This window comes from Carlito syrichta, unplaced genomic scaffold, assembly GCF_000164805.1.
Source record: "Carlito syrichta isolate Samal-C Ts95f unplaced genomic scaffold, Tarsius_syrichta-2.0.1 Scaffold287292, whole genome shotgun sequence".
NCBI classification, from domain to species: Eukaryota; Metazoa; Chordata; class Mammalia; order Primates; family Tarsiidae; genus Carlito; species Carlito syrichta.
Genome location: NW_007231388.1, coordinates 58,115 through 73,044, shown reverse-complemented (window position 1 = coordinate 73,044; position 14,930 = coordinate 58,115). Strand labels below are relative to the sequence as shown.

General features: G+C 44.8%; 1 protein-coding gene across 2 annotated transcripts in view; it reads left to right on the top strand.

Annotated features, from left to right (window-relative positions):
- Positions 1-12,673, top strand: part of CCNY (cyclin Y) — a 69,444-nt gene extending 56,771 nt beyond the window's left edge. For both annotated transcript variants that reach the window (XM_021709804.1, XM_008052688.2), the window contains 2 exons: positions 9,402-9,564; positions 11,683-12,673. In XM_021709804.1, coding sequence (XP_021565479.1) covers positions 9,402-9,564; positions 11,683-11,799 — 280 coding nt within the window. In that variant the 3' untranslated portion in view covers positions 11,800-12,673. The remainder of the gene's footprint in view (positions 1-9,401; positions 9,565-11,682) is intronic.
- The last annotated feature ends 2,257 nt before the right edge of the window (positions 12,674-14,930 follow it).

Below are 14,930 nucleotides of genomic sequence, written 5' to 3'. Positions count from 1 at the left end.
TCGGGCTAGTGGCATAACCCTGGAGAGCTGAGAGCTGTCCACCTCCGTAGCTCTCAGGGCAGCATTCGAGTTTCTCAGATGGGTCAGTCCTCAGATTTAGGTGCGAATTGTTAGCAGGAGACCTGCAGACTATTGTCTGGTATTTTGGGGGTCTGAGAATGCAGCAAGTGGGCTCAGAGCCTGTTAGGAAGAAGGAGTTGTAGAAAACACCTAGATGCAACTACTGTACTCAGTTCCTTATGGGCTTATAGTCACTTCTGATATAATTACTGGTAAAATTTTTCTCATATTTTTTGTTTGGCAAAACTCCTTGAGGAAGTGTTAGGCCAAAGGAGATCACCAGCTGAGTTCCAGGCCCCACCCATGTCCCTGCACCTGGTAATCCTGGGGGTAATCCACTGCAGGGACATCCCTGGGCCGCAGGCACATGAGCATGTTGGCTACGGATTCCTTACTGGCCCATGGCCCTCCTTTCCTCTGATTACTGACCCACAGGACCCTGTTTTTGTGGTGCCCTTTGAAGCATACTTGTTTACACTCTCAGGTCTCTTGTTGCAGGTCCTATTCCTGCTGCAGACCTGTAAAACTCCTTTCTGGATCTGTAATGATTTATGATCTAGAATAAGAAAAACATAAAGACTTATTTTTGTCTCTAAATTCTTTTAAAAATATATTTTATAGATTTAGAGGGTACAAGGGCAGTTTTGTGACATAGATCTATTGCATAGTGGCAACATCTGGGCTTTTAGTGCACCCAACATAAAGATGTTTTTAATCAGAATTATATAATAAGAAAAGTAAATTTGATTATATTTTAAGATGAAAACAGCTACTAAAACAGTTATCATTCAGACCATAAAGGAGATGGGCATTTTGGGGTGCAAAATAGTGAGAAATTCTGGCCTGTTGTCTTTATTAGGTCTTAGTCTTTTTTCGACTCTCTGATGCCATTTGACACTGAACCACATGTCTCAGGAATGACTTCCTGGTTGATCCTTCCTCGTGTGTAATTTGATGATGCCCAACAGTGACTTGGCTTCAGTGGTGGTGCCCAATTTCTGTGAGAGCACAGAGAGCCCCCACCATGATTAGCTGTGTCCACTTAAAGTCAAAAGAAAACACCTGATGAACTAGACATCCGTCTTAAATATATTTGCCATTTATATCCCAGCTATTTCCAAAAGGAAATGAGATACAAATGCAAATGACAGATGACAGAAGCATGAAAACAGCAGCAAGCTGAGGTGTGAGGCGCGAGGCACATTAGGAGTGGCCAGGAGATTTCTTTTGTGCTCTTACCCTTCACCCACCAAGTTTAATTTGCCAGGATGTCAGCAGAGCTGAGTTTTCACGGAAGCACAGGATCATGGAAAATTGTTTTAGTTTACTTAAAACTTGGTGGGGTCCAGGCTCAGTGGCTCAACCTGTAATTCCAGCACTTTGGGAGGTCAAGGTGCGTTGATTGCCTAAGCCTGCGGGTTTGAGACCAGCCCAGGCAACTTGGTAAGACCTCATCTCTACAATAAATCAAAAATTAGCCGGGTGTGGTAGCATGCGCCTGTAGTTCTGGCTACTTGGAAGGCTGAGGCAGAAGGATCGCTGGAGCCCAGCAGGTCAACGCTGGAGTGGCCATGAGTGTGCCACAGTACTCCAGTCTGGGTGACAGAGTGAGACTCCAACTCAAAAGAAAAAAAAAGTTTGGAGGAAATGTTTATAAAATACTTGTCAGGAGTCACACGTTGTCCCATTCTTGCATCTCTTGGTTTGATCTCTCAACAACCCTATGACATCTGTACTTAGTTCTTCCTCATTACAGATCTGGATGCAGAGGCCTAGAGAGGTTAATACAAAACAGCCAAGTGGAGATGTTTATCTCAGGCTGATGAAGAAAGGCTCACCTTTCTTCATCCAGGTGACCATTCACTGTCCAGTGGAGAGATGGCAGAACTGTAAAAATGATATGCACTGGTTTCTGGGATACCCATGGAGATGTTCCAACATCTGAAATAGAAATAGAGCCTGAAATATGAATGTTTTAATTGGTCCTTCTCTCCTTAAATAAAAAGATAGGGTAACAATGGCAGGTAATTTGTGATGCCAGGCACTGAGGTTCTACTCACTAAAAGTTTAAGTTGCCACATTAGTAGCTTATGCCTGTAATTCCAGCATTGTGGGAGGCTGAGGCAGGAGGATTGCTTGAGTCCAGGAGTTCCAGCCTGGGTAATGAGGTAAGACTTCCTCTCTACAAAAGATTTAAAAAAAATTGGGTGTGGTGTCACATGCCTGTAGTCTCAGCTACTCAGGAGGCTGAGATGAAAGGATCAGCTGAGCACAGGAGATTGAGGTTGCAGTGACTCATGATCATTCCACTGCACTCAGCCTGAGTGACAGAGTGAGACCTTGACTCAAAAAAAAAAAAAAGGATAGAAGGAAGCAGGAGGATTCTTTCTGATAGGGGGTTATCAGCCAAAAAGAATGCTCTTGAACAGTATGTCTGCAGCTCTTGGTTATGCAGTGGTCAGAGCAGTTGTCTCCACATCTGTTTGGATGCACCAGCCAGGTGACCATGTCAGCAGAGGCCCTCACACATTTTGGTATGTTCATTCCTAGAAGAATTTTGGGGAACTTTGTATCCCCACTACATTTTTTAGTTGACATTTAAAAATTCTTATCGTAAGTTTCATTGCAAAACATGTCATTTGCAGTATAATTTATATCATAGTATTTTAAAGGTAAAGGCATTCATTGGAGACTACTGTAGTAATATGATACCCACGATTTTCTTAGAGGTGAAAAATTTTTTTTAATTTAATTTAATTTAATTTTGAGTAGGAGTCTCACTCTGTCACCCAGACTGGAGTGCAGTGGCTGCTCCCGGCCACCACAGCCTCGACCTGCTGGGCTCCAGTGATCCTTCTGCCTCAGCCTTCCAAGTAGCTGGAACTACAGGCGTGCATTACCACGCCCGGCTAATTTTTGATTTATTGTAAAGATGAGGTCTCGCCAAGTTGCCCAGGCGGGTCTCGAACCCGCGGGCTCAGGCAGTCCACTCACCTCAGCCTCCCAAAGGCACGGGATTGATTACAGGCTGAGCCACCGAGCCCGGCTAGGGGTGAAAATTTTATATTTCTTTTTCTCCTTGAACTTATTATTTCATTTCCAATTTCCTCCCACATTATTTTGTGCCTCAAAATTGTCTATAACAAAAATATACATATAAGTTAAAACTGTAGTATTATTTCTTAGTAGCTGTATAATGTTTTTATTTACAACACCTTCAGGTTTGAGTTATTACACAATTCATCAAAACAATGTAAATATATTACAGATTTCATTATAAATTATTAAACATAAAAAGGACAATCTTACTTGGAATATATTTCTAATGAGATCAATAGTTATTTTTTTCTTCCATTAGTTCATATTTTTGTGTATGATTACTTATTGATAGAATGAAGCAAAGTTTAGTATCAATTTTCTTCTCATTTTTCGTTTCTTTTTTCTCTTTAACATAAAAGTTGAGAGAACATATAAGTAGATGAAATTGCAAGGAGTTGTTATAACAAGTATCAATCAAGTCTTTAAATGCTTTTTGAGTTATATGGTAAAATCACAGTCATCTATTACTAAAAATTATGTAAACAAGCCTACCAACCCTGCCTTCAGTTTGTTGAAGTAAAAATTGGAGATCATTTAAATCATGAGCCTGTTATTAGAGTCATTTGCTTCTTCAATACCAAGTTTTGAGACATCTCTTTCCTCAGCTCCTCAGAGGTTTTCCACTTGGGACAGTGAATTTTCATGAGGGTGGGAGAGTGGCCTACCTCCCCCACCCAGAGCAAAAGTGACTCTGGGAACAAAGAAGCCAGAAGGAGAACCTACACACTCAGTGTGCTGTCTGACAAGTCCGTTACAGGAGAGAGACGAAGTTACAGGTCTAGAAACCTGTTTCCTGGTGCTGCTGTGTTCCTGAGCATACTTGGAGAGTCTTTTTGAGCTGCAGGTGAATACGTGTCCCAGCATGAAGACCAGTGCCCTACAGAGCCCTGGAACAGATACCCAGTAACATGGACTGAATTGTGTACCCATAGTTGAAGTTCTATCCGAGTACCTCAGAATGTAGCCATTTTTGGAAATAAGATTTTAAAGAAGAAATTAAATTAAAATGGAGTCAGTAGAGTGGGCCCTACTCCAATATGTCTGTTGGAAGAGATTAGATGGCTGGACGTGATGACTCACACCTGTAATCCCAACACTTTGGGAGGCCGAGGTGGGCGAATTTCTTGAGCCCAGGAGTTCGAGACCAGCCTGGGCAATATAGCAAAACCTCCTCTCTACAAAAAAATTAAAAAATTAGCCAGGGATGGCAAGCATATGCCTGTAGTCCCAGCTACTCAGGATGCTGAGGTAGAAGGATTGCCTGAGCCCAGGAGTTCAAGGCTGCTTGTTGTGATTGTTGTGGTCATGCCACTGCACTCCAGCCTCGGCGACAGAGTAAGATCCTCAACTCAAAAAAAAAAAAAAAAAGACACGGTGATACACACCTGTAATCACAGCATTTTGGGAGTCTGAGGCAAGAGGTTTACCTGAACCCAGGAGTTCGAGACCACCTGGGCAACTTGGCAACACCTCGTTTCTACAGTAAATCAAAAAATTTGCCAGGCATGGTAGTGCATGCCTATAGTTCCAGCTACTTGGAAGGCTGAAGAGGAAGGATTGCCTGAACCCAGCAGGTCGAGGCTTTGGTGGTCGTAATTGTGCCACTGTACTCCAACCAGAGTGATAGAGTGAGACTCCTACTCTCCCCCCCAAAAAATTTGAGAGACAGATTAGGACATAGACAAAGGGTTGACCATGTGAGAACACAGAGAAGGCTGCTGTCTTTTGTTGTTGTTGTTTTCAGTTGTGGGAAAATATACATATCATGAAACTTACCATTTTAACCATTTTTAAGTGTGCTGTTCCGTGGCATTAATTCACATGGTTATACAACTATCACCACCACATCGTCCCCAGAACTTTTTTGTTGTCCCAGACTGAATCTCTGTCCCTACTAAACATTGACTTCCCATTCCTCCATCCTCCGGCCTCTGGCAACCACCATTCTACTTTCTGTCTCTGAGTCTGACGACCCTAGGGACCTTACATGAGGGGGATCAGACAGTACTTGTCTTTTTTGTATGATCCCACTTGTGTAAGGTACTGAGAGTACCTTGCGTGATAACCTATCACAGTGACCTCGGGGTTTATCCATGTTGTGGCATGTGTCATACTCTCTTTATGAGGCTTTTTAATATTTCATTGTATGTATATAGCCCACGTTGTTCACCCATTCATGTGTCGGCAGACGCTTGGGTGGCTCCCACACTGGACTAGTGTGGCTACTGCTGCCATGGCATGGCTGTCCAGTGTCTCTCTAGGACACTACTTCCAGTTCTCTTGGATTTATACCCAGGAGTGGAGTAGTTGGATTGGTGCTTGATTTTTGAAGTGAGCCCAGTTTTCTAGAAAAGCAGGCAGGATATTAGATAAAGAACAGCTCTCTTGACTCCATTGTAGAGTCCTAATTTAACTTGCTAAATTGCACCAATTGAGTGGGGCTTCTGTGCAGTGTTGATGTAAGGTAATAAGCATCAGAAATGTGTCTTGTGTTGATTGACTTGAATATATTTCATACCACATTTTTTTTTTTTTTTTTTTTTGAGTTGGAGTCTCACTCTGTCACCCAGACTGGAGTGCAGTAGCCGTTCCCGGCCACCGCAGCCTCAACCTGCTGGGCTCCGGCAATCCTTCCGCCTCAGCCGTCAAGTAGCTGGAATTACAGGCATGCACTACCACGCCTGGCTGATTTTTTGATTTATTGTAGAGATGAGATCTCGCTGCCCAGGCGGGTCTCGAACCCATGGACTCAGGCAATCCACTTACCTCAGCCTCCCAAAGGTGCAGGATTACAGGCTGAGCCACAGAGCCCTGGCTTCATACCATACATTTTACACCAGAGCCCTTTTCTCATACTTATCTAAATGAGGGTGTGAACCCATCAGCCCAGTCTCACTGTCACTGTTAGTTTCCAGACACTTTATCACACAGCAGGCTGACTGGCAGGTGTTCTTTTAAGATGTGCTGATACTGTTTGGAATTCAAATTTTGGAAACTATTTTTATTTTTTAAATCTTGCTGTCAGCCAGGCTCTGTGGCTCAACCTGTAATCCCAGCACTTTTGGAGGCCGAGGTGAGTGAATTGCCTGAGTCCGCAGCTTCAAGACTCGCCCGGACAACATGGTGAGACCTCGTCTGTACACTACATCAAAAAAATATTAGCAGGGCATCGTAGCACGCGCCTGTAGTTCCTGCTACGAGGAAGGCTGAGGTGGAAGGACTACTGGAGCTCAGCAGGTTGAGACTGCGGTGGCCGGGAGCGGCCACTGCACTCCAGTCTGGGCAACAGAGTGAGACTCCAACCCCCCCCCAAAAAAAAAAAAAAAAAAATCTTGCTGTCATCTGAAAACACAAAGGTTCTAAAATGCCTGTTTCCCCTGAAGCTTAACCAAAAACATTTGGGAAATTCAAGCTGGGAGAAAGGGTGCTGGGTTTCCAGGGATTCCTGGGAGAATGCGGCCTTGCCCAAAGGCAGCTCTCTCTTGACTGCTCATAGTGTCTGCCTTCAGCTGGAACCACTGGTGTCAATGTACCTTTTCAGACTGGTTATCAGGCTAGTTCTTTGTACCATTAAAACCACTTAGCATTGGGAGAATAAGCTCTGTAGTGATGCCTTTTGGCCACCAGACGGCGATCTGTCCATGGATAGCTCTCATGTTCTTTGGGACTACTAGCCTGAGAATTTGAGAACTTCTGGCCTTAGAGATGTTTTTGACACTTTTGTTTTATTGAAATCTTATCTGGGTTCTAGTATTTCACAGGATAATCTGTTAACTAAATCTCATTTAAATGAAGCATAAATTAAAGTCCTTTAAAAAATCATCACAAATAAAAGTAATTTCAATTCTTGGAATTCTTGGAAAATATAAAATGTAACACAGTATATACATTGGAGCTTGTTAGCTCTTTCACTAGGCTGACCAGAACAACAAGTAGGTTATGCTATTTGATGAAAAGACCTGAATGCTGGGTGTGGGGGTTCATACCTGTAAATCCCAGCACTTTGGAAGGCCAAGGCAGGAGGATTACTTGAGCCCAGGAGTTCAAGACCAGCCTGGGCAACATAGCAAGACTTCATCTCTACAGAAAAATTAAAAAATTAATTGGGCATGGTGGTGACCACCTATAGTTCTAGCTACTCAGGAGGCTGAGGCAGAAGGATCCCCTGAATCCAGAACGTCAGGGCTGTGGCGAGCCATGATCATGCCACTGTGCTCCAGCCTGGCTGACAGAGTGATACCTAGTCAAGAAAAAAAAAAAAACCTGGATGTGACTCTACTCAGGCCTTTACTAGAAGCTTGCAAGTTTTATAATTCTCATTTGCTCAGCAGCTTCTGTCTCACTAAAGCCACCACCTGCCCTTGTTCAAACCCCAGCTTCCCTACACTGCCTCCTAGTGCTCCTGTCCCTTGTCACAGCAGCATGGACTGGGGCAAAGTCCTCTTCAGACTCTGATAGCTTAGTGAAGTGACTGGCCAGGAGCAGGCAATATGGAACTCAGGACACCATGGGGTATGGAGTGATGCTGCGTTAGTCTGAGACCAGGAAAATCAGGAAATGTGTGTGCAGGGGCCAGAACTGGGACGCTCAGTGTTCAGTGGAGTTGGCGGAGCATGGCTCAGAATGCAGAGCTGGGTTCGGGATCAGGGCTGGGCCCTGCACTCGGGACAGGGCTTGTCAGTGTTCAGCCGCACAGGACATGGTGACTGCATGTCCTGTCCTCCTGCGGCAGGTGTATTTACCCCACCCGCAACCCTTGTTCCTCTCTGCCAGAGCTCCACATGTCCTAAATTTGGTTCTGTGGAAAGTCTTCCGTCAGGTACTGTGCTGGAGGCCATATGCTGCAGTTCCTGGCTACGAGGAGATGAGTAAGAGAGACTTGAGTTAAGCCATCCATTATGGCATAATGGGGTAAAGGGCAGAGTGGATGCCTGAATGGTGTGCTGTGGGCAAGGCTCACCAGGCCTTCCTAGGGACAGAGACGCGAAACTGAGTGCCTGGCCCTGGCCCAGCATGCACCACAGTTCTCTCACTCAGACCTCCCCTGCCCCCACCAAGTAGCTATGGAGAGATACACATAATTTGAAAGATGACTTGTGGTACATACACACGATTGAATATTATGCAGCCATAAAGAAGGAGAAAATTGTGAACTTTGCAGCAACTTGGATGGACTTAGAGTCTACAATACTGAGTGATCTGTCACAAAAACAACTGAGTACCACATGTTCTCACTTATAAGCAGACCTTGAAAAATTATCATAATACTGTAAGAAAGGGATTGGCAGAGTTGGAAACTGCCAGGGAAGGGGCGGGAGTGGGATTGGCAGTAGTGGAAAACTGCCGGGGGAGGGGACACACCTCAACAAGGGTACCTGCATAATGAACATTTATATACCTAACCCTAAATTGTACCCCACATCTTCAAAATAAAAAGTTTAAAAAAAAGATGACTGACGTGCGAGATTCTCCAAGTAGGCGTGTTACTGTGTATCCCGCCTACCCGTTCTTCAAATTTTTCATCAAAATGTGAATTGGTTGGGAGGGGGGCCTTGGCTTCTCCTTCGCCGACCTGCCTTTTTAACTGAATGGTTCTCGGAGTGGGACCGGGCACCGGCAGCCTCAGTATCACTGTCACCTGTGCACTCGTTAGACATGCAGATTCTCAGATCCCACCCAAGACCTCCCGAATCTGAAGTCTGACAAGCCCTCCAGGTGACTCAGAGGCAGGCTTGAGTTGGAGACAACAGTTTTCATTCTTCATAGTTGGTGAGTGTCCTTTGTAAGAGAAGTGAGCTGGCAATGGACAGCCCCCACACTCCTGCCTTTGGCTAAGGAGACTGAGTTTCTCCTGGGGCCCTTCCAGGTCTCCACTTGCAGCTCTTGACCACTTTGTATGCCCTGGTGAGCACACTGTTGGGCCGAGGTTTGTGGCCAGGGCCTGCTGGGTGTGTGCAGGCTCAGAGAATGCCTCACTCTTAGGAAGCACTTCCTGGTGATTGTCCCAGTTACCCATTGCTCATTCTTCTGGGCACTGGATCAAGTGGATCGGGCCTTTAATACCAATTTGGTGGTTAGACTGTAACTCTGGTGTCCAACCAGGCAATTAATTTGGTTTAATTTGGTCCCTTTTCTCCTTGGAGGGTGCCATTTTCTGGACCTGGCCACAGCACCTTGCCTTGGCAGGCCACATGTCATGGCGTGGCAGCTAAGCACAGGCTTTTTTTGTCTTTGCTTTGCAGGAATGAGCTAGAGCGACAGTTTCTTGAATTACTCCAGTTCAACATCAATGTTCCTTCCAGTGTTTATGCCAAGTATTATTTTGATCTTCGCTCTCTGGCAGAAGCAAACAACCTGAGCTTTCCCTTGGAGCCCCTGAGCAGGGAGAGGGCTCACAAGCTAGAGGTAAGAGTCCTGACGATATTGTTTCTTGATGTGCTGGCACAGAGATGCCATCTGAGAGCCACAGAGGGTGTGATTGTGGTGATGATGTCCCCCGTAGGTGTTGGAGAAGAAGGGCAAGGTGCCTGGGTTATAGTGCACAGGGGGTTTAGTTCATTGCAACTTGTACAGTTTCATACTTTAATAACCTTCTTAGTATCAGTTATCCTTAATGAGTACTGGTTCTATTTTGGAATCAAAGATTTTTTAAAGCCCTTATCCTTAGAAAAAGTGTTTGTTTTTTTTTTTAATTGTAAATGCACAAATAAAGGTACTTCCCAGTATGCACTTTTGTAGGAAAAAGCTACCTGAAGACGTTAACAATTGGGAATCCAAAAAGAGTTAATTCTGCTTTTGATTTTGTTTTCCAAAATAATTTTTCCATGCCCAGTTAAAGCAGGGCCAGCCACGCTGCTTGTGGTCTGGGCTAGGACTTTCCTTGTTAAGCTGTAAGACTTGTGTTTTGTCACGGCATATTGTGTGGAGCTCAGCTCATATTTTCAACAGCTCTTCCCATCTAACCTTTTGGCAGGAGGAAAAGCAGTTGGTGGTAATAAAGCAGGCTCATCAGTGAGACCCAGAGGTCCTCATGCTGCCCACCCCCTGTCCATCCCATGTGGGAGGTGGTCCCTTAGTGTAGGGTCAGGAAGGGCAACCTGGCAGCCTGACCACAAGGTGATCTATAGCTAGGGGTAGAGAGTTATTATGGATGTGGGCTTGAGAAAAAAACTTAAATAAGAGTTTTTTAAATAAGCCATATGTTAAGCCCAAAAAGGAAACTTGGTAAATTCTAGAAAAGACTGGACGGACAGCACTGTGTTTAAAGTAAAAATCCAGTGGGGTTTTCAAAGCTCAGCAATGCTGCTGGGATTAAGGGCCAGCCTTTGGGATGCAGAACTCTCCCTCTGAGGTTATGCTTCAAAGCAAATAGTGTCAAACCTTCACAAGCACGTTCATGGAGTAGATGCAGGATGTCCTGGCCACGTGAGCCCCTCTCAGCCTGCACCCCTAGTGTGCCACACTGGCTCCTGTTGCTCTGTAGCTCTGGGGAGAGGAGCTGGACCTCGTGGCTGCCACTGAGCCCTGTAGGAAAGCAGGTTCCAGTTCCCTTATGGGGAATGCCTCGTGCTCAGGCGGGCACCTGAGAGCACAGGCCAGCGAGACTGGTGGAGTCACACCTGCAGTTCATCTTAGGTTGATCAAGTGCCTGCAAGGAAAACCTGCCTGCCAAGGGCTCATGTATTCACCAGGGCAGGAAAAAAGGTCAGTCCTGTCCTGGCAAGACTGTTCTTTCTCCTCTCCCAACAATCAGAGTGTTCCCAAGACCCGGACATGCCCTCCTGGGACAGGTGGGCTCAACCTTTTTGCTACCAGGTGTTCCTGCTGCCCCTAGTGGCCGCCCTGGTGGTGCTGTTGCCAGGAAGGGCCCTCCCCATCCCGGGCCCCTGTCTTGTGGACAAAAGCTGATTATCTCCACGTCCAATGTTTTTATCACCACCATCCCCCTGTGCCCCAGTCCCTTCTTCTGCAGTCATCTCAAGGTGACTCACACACTCAGTCGTGAACTCTGCTCTGAGTTTGGTTATGGCGGTCTGCAGCTGTCAGCACCACAAACTGAGCTTTCCTTCCCAGGCTCGGTCGAGCTCCTATGCGTCATTGCAGCTCCCAGGGCAGGTGCTGCTTCACATCTTTTGCAGATGAGGGTGCTGAGTATCAGAACAGGACATGTGTGCAGGCCACACACCCCTACATGGGGAGCCAGCATTGTCCAAGAGCCTGGCTGGCCGCAGGCAACACTGTCCCATGGTCATTTCACATTCTGACATGCTTTTCTCAACCAGACTGTCAGCACTGTGGGAGCTGGGCTTGTGTCTACATTGCCTTTGTATCCTCACCGTGGCTAGCAGAGCTGGGCTGTGGGATTGAGCCCACAGGAGCAGGACCTGTGCCTGTGGGGTTCATACAGTGTCCTCAGCCTCTAGAAGGATGCTGGCACAGGAGCATGTTGTCTGACAAGGGGGTGGTGGCACGTGGATGGTGTCTATTCCCAAGACCTCACTCCACTTGTCTCTCTTGCCCCAGGCCATTTCTCGCCTCTGCGAGGACAAGTACAAGGACCTGAGAAGAGCCACAAGGAAGCGGTCAGCAAGTGCTGACAATCTGACTCTGCCGAGGTGGTCCCCGGCCATCATCTCCTAACCGCGGAGGGCCCGCGGGAGGCCGCGCCATCCCTCAGTTTCTCCTTTAGTTTGAGAAAAGACAGACTTGGGGTGGGTTTTTTTTTTCTTTCCTTTTCTTTTTTAACTCATAGCTCCGTCAGGCCGTCTTGAGGCCGCCTCCCCACCGTGTGGCCTGCACACCGCAAGGCTTCGAGGGACACAATTCAGTCTTCTGGAAATCCCGTGCCACGCCTTTCCCCATGGTCGGTAACAGCACTTCCTTCGTGGAGGACACAGACTCTAATCGTGGAGGAGGAGATGAAGGAAAAGGGAAGTTGTGGAGAGGCAGGGAAAACAGCTCCATGGCTGGCCACTCAGTCGCCGGTGTGCAGTGGAGAACTCGCTGGGACACAGCAGTGGCTGGCAGGGGCCGGATGTGCATTGAAGACGGGAGTGCTGCCTTCGCCCCGCAGGCAGTGTGCCCTGTAAGACTTCTGCATTCCTTCTTGCTGCTTTTTGGGGATCTGGGGGACTTTTGTTTGTTTTTATCCTGTTTGGGTTTTGGTCCCACAGGGCAGAGACTATAGTTTGTACCCACCCTGGCACAGACATCCAAATAAATAGTACTGGTTGTTTCTCTCTGCACTATTTTTGCGAGCTGTCTTCTGGGCTTTCTTCCTCACCAGGGGGATGTGCTTGTTACATTTCTGTACACCTTTATTTGATACCGTTTTTCTTCAACAATGGCAAAATTAACTTGACTGTAGTGCTGAACCAAAAGTATCCCTTTCCCTCCTTATTCCTCACCCCAAGAAAATTCTAGATCACATGGGTGCTTGTGCCTTCCGATTTTCTTGCAGTTGTTTTTTTTTTTTTTCTCTCTGACCTGAAGTTGTAGTTACAAAATCAGTCAGACTCTGTGGGCTGAAGGAAGCAACGTGCAGCCAGGGCGTCCTCGGGCGAGAATCCTCAGAGTGGGGGCTTTCCGAGTGGCTGAGGAGGAGCTGTTTCTCTGTACTCCCTGACTCATTCATTCCTCTACTTCCAACGTCCATTGTTGCAAGCAATATTCTTCTCAATTTTTATATGTTTACTTTAAATCAAAATTAGTCTATTTGTATAAAATTTTTTAAAAATCTAAAATTTAAAAAAAAAGGGTGGGTGGGTGTTCCAGTGGGAGGATCATTGAAGGGGAAAATGTTACTATTTACTGAGGTATTTTTCACAGAATGATTGAATAAAAAAACTCGACTTGTGTTTTCATTGTGGGTGCTTAGAGGTTCTACAAAATTCAAACTGTGAAGGTTTATGCTTCATTAATTTTGACCATACTTTTTCATTTTCTCTATTTCTGATTTCCTTATGGGCTAGATAAGATTTTTTTTCTGTCAACTAAAATAAGAGTTAATGATAAAACACCAAATAGTAAATTTGACATTAGGTTTAAGAATTTGAGTCACTCACACATATAAATGCTCTGGGTCTTTGCCTGTTTTTTTGGTCATAGTAACAGCGGTTTCTGAGTTTTTTTCCTTTTTCCAGTCTCTGAGGCAAATGACAGCAGATGATCTGTGTTTTCCCTTCTTCCCATGTGAGCTTGGAAACTTTGGAATCTTCTATTAAATAGTCTTGAGTACCCTGAAATCGTACACCTGACCCGCAGCTTCTTACTCTTGATGAAACACGCTTTGGAAACGGGAGAGACTCAGAAGGTCAAAATCTCAAGCACACCAAGCCAAAAGTGTCAGTCAGGTTTCAGTGAAATTTGTGTCATGAATAAACATACCCGCTGGGGCCAGAAACATCTCCTTTCTGCCCTAAACTTTCAAAAACAGACAAGCAGAATATGAACAGTAAATTGTGATGCTGTACTCTGTATGGGTACCAAAATCAGCTTCTCCAAGTAAGAGTTGAATTTAACTTTAAATACAGATCTAAAAATGTAGAAAATATCATTTTATATTCCCTAATCTATATAGCTTAAAAAGGGACGTATTTTCTTAGCTGAATATGAATACCTCTTAAACACAAATTAGTTCCTCTCATGTAAAGTATCTTATTTTACCAATCCATTTCAGGAAAGAGGTTCTGCTGCCTTTATAGCAGAAATCTTATTTTTATCCCTTTTATTTGAATGAGAGATTTGAAAATTGAATTATGTAAATATTTCAATGCATCTGCTATTATTTTGTGGAGTTTATTAAACTACTTTAAAAAATTGTATAGTCTATTTATTGTATGTATGTACATACAGTCTGATACCTAAACTTTAAAGTAGATTCCATAAAACCTGACTCAGTCTTGTTTGGACTACTGAATATTGTTTTAGCCTGTGCGCTGGACTCTACCTCTGTATAGGAAAATTTTCCATATTCGTAATTAGTATTGATCTGTATTAATTGGTTATGTCTCTTGCACTAAGGATTTCTAAAACTCTGCTGTAAGTGTAGATTTTAGTTTTTCTTTGATAATATGAATCACTTGACACACAGGTGGACACTTGAGGTTCATTTTATTTTATTTTTCTACATGATGATGAATAGTTATGGTTTGTTCTCTGATTTGTTCTAAGTTTGCCAAAACAAAACACAAAACCAGTGCAGTACCTATTGAATCGTAGTGACTGTAATTTGTTTGCAAGGTGATTCAATGCCCTACAATTAAAGCTGGATTGCTACTTAGGAACACATTGTCTTAGTGTAGTTTTTGAATGGAACGTTTTTGTCATTAATGAAGGATGAAGAAAACCACACAATGTGTTGACTTTAATTTTAGATTTGACTTAAAAACAAATAAAGTCATTGGGACAGTACGTCTATATCCCGATGAAATTTTTTGGTTTGCTTTACTCTTTCCAACTAGGAAAAGGGAAAGAAGTCAGAAGCTTAAAAACAAATTGGAGAGCAAGGTGACGGTCCTACAGAAAGGAGGGTATGTGCCCACACCTTAGCACATGGGGTGCAGCAGGGGCAGTGGCACCCATGGTCTGTCTCCTCATTCAGGCTGGCTCTGCCCCCATTGCTTTCCATGGGCCTTGGTGAGGCATCTCCATCCTGGGGTTTCCCTTGTTTCTGGGGATTTTGATCCTCAGCTGAGCTGCAAAGCAATTTGGGGAGTGAGTGATTTTGATTTTCTTGCTGCTTTTGGTAACCTCTCACCTGGGGCCATATT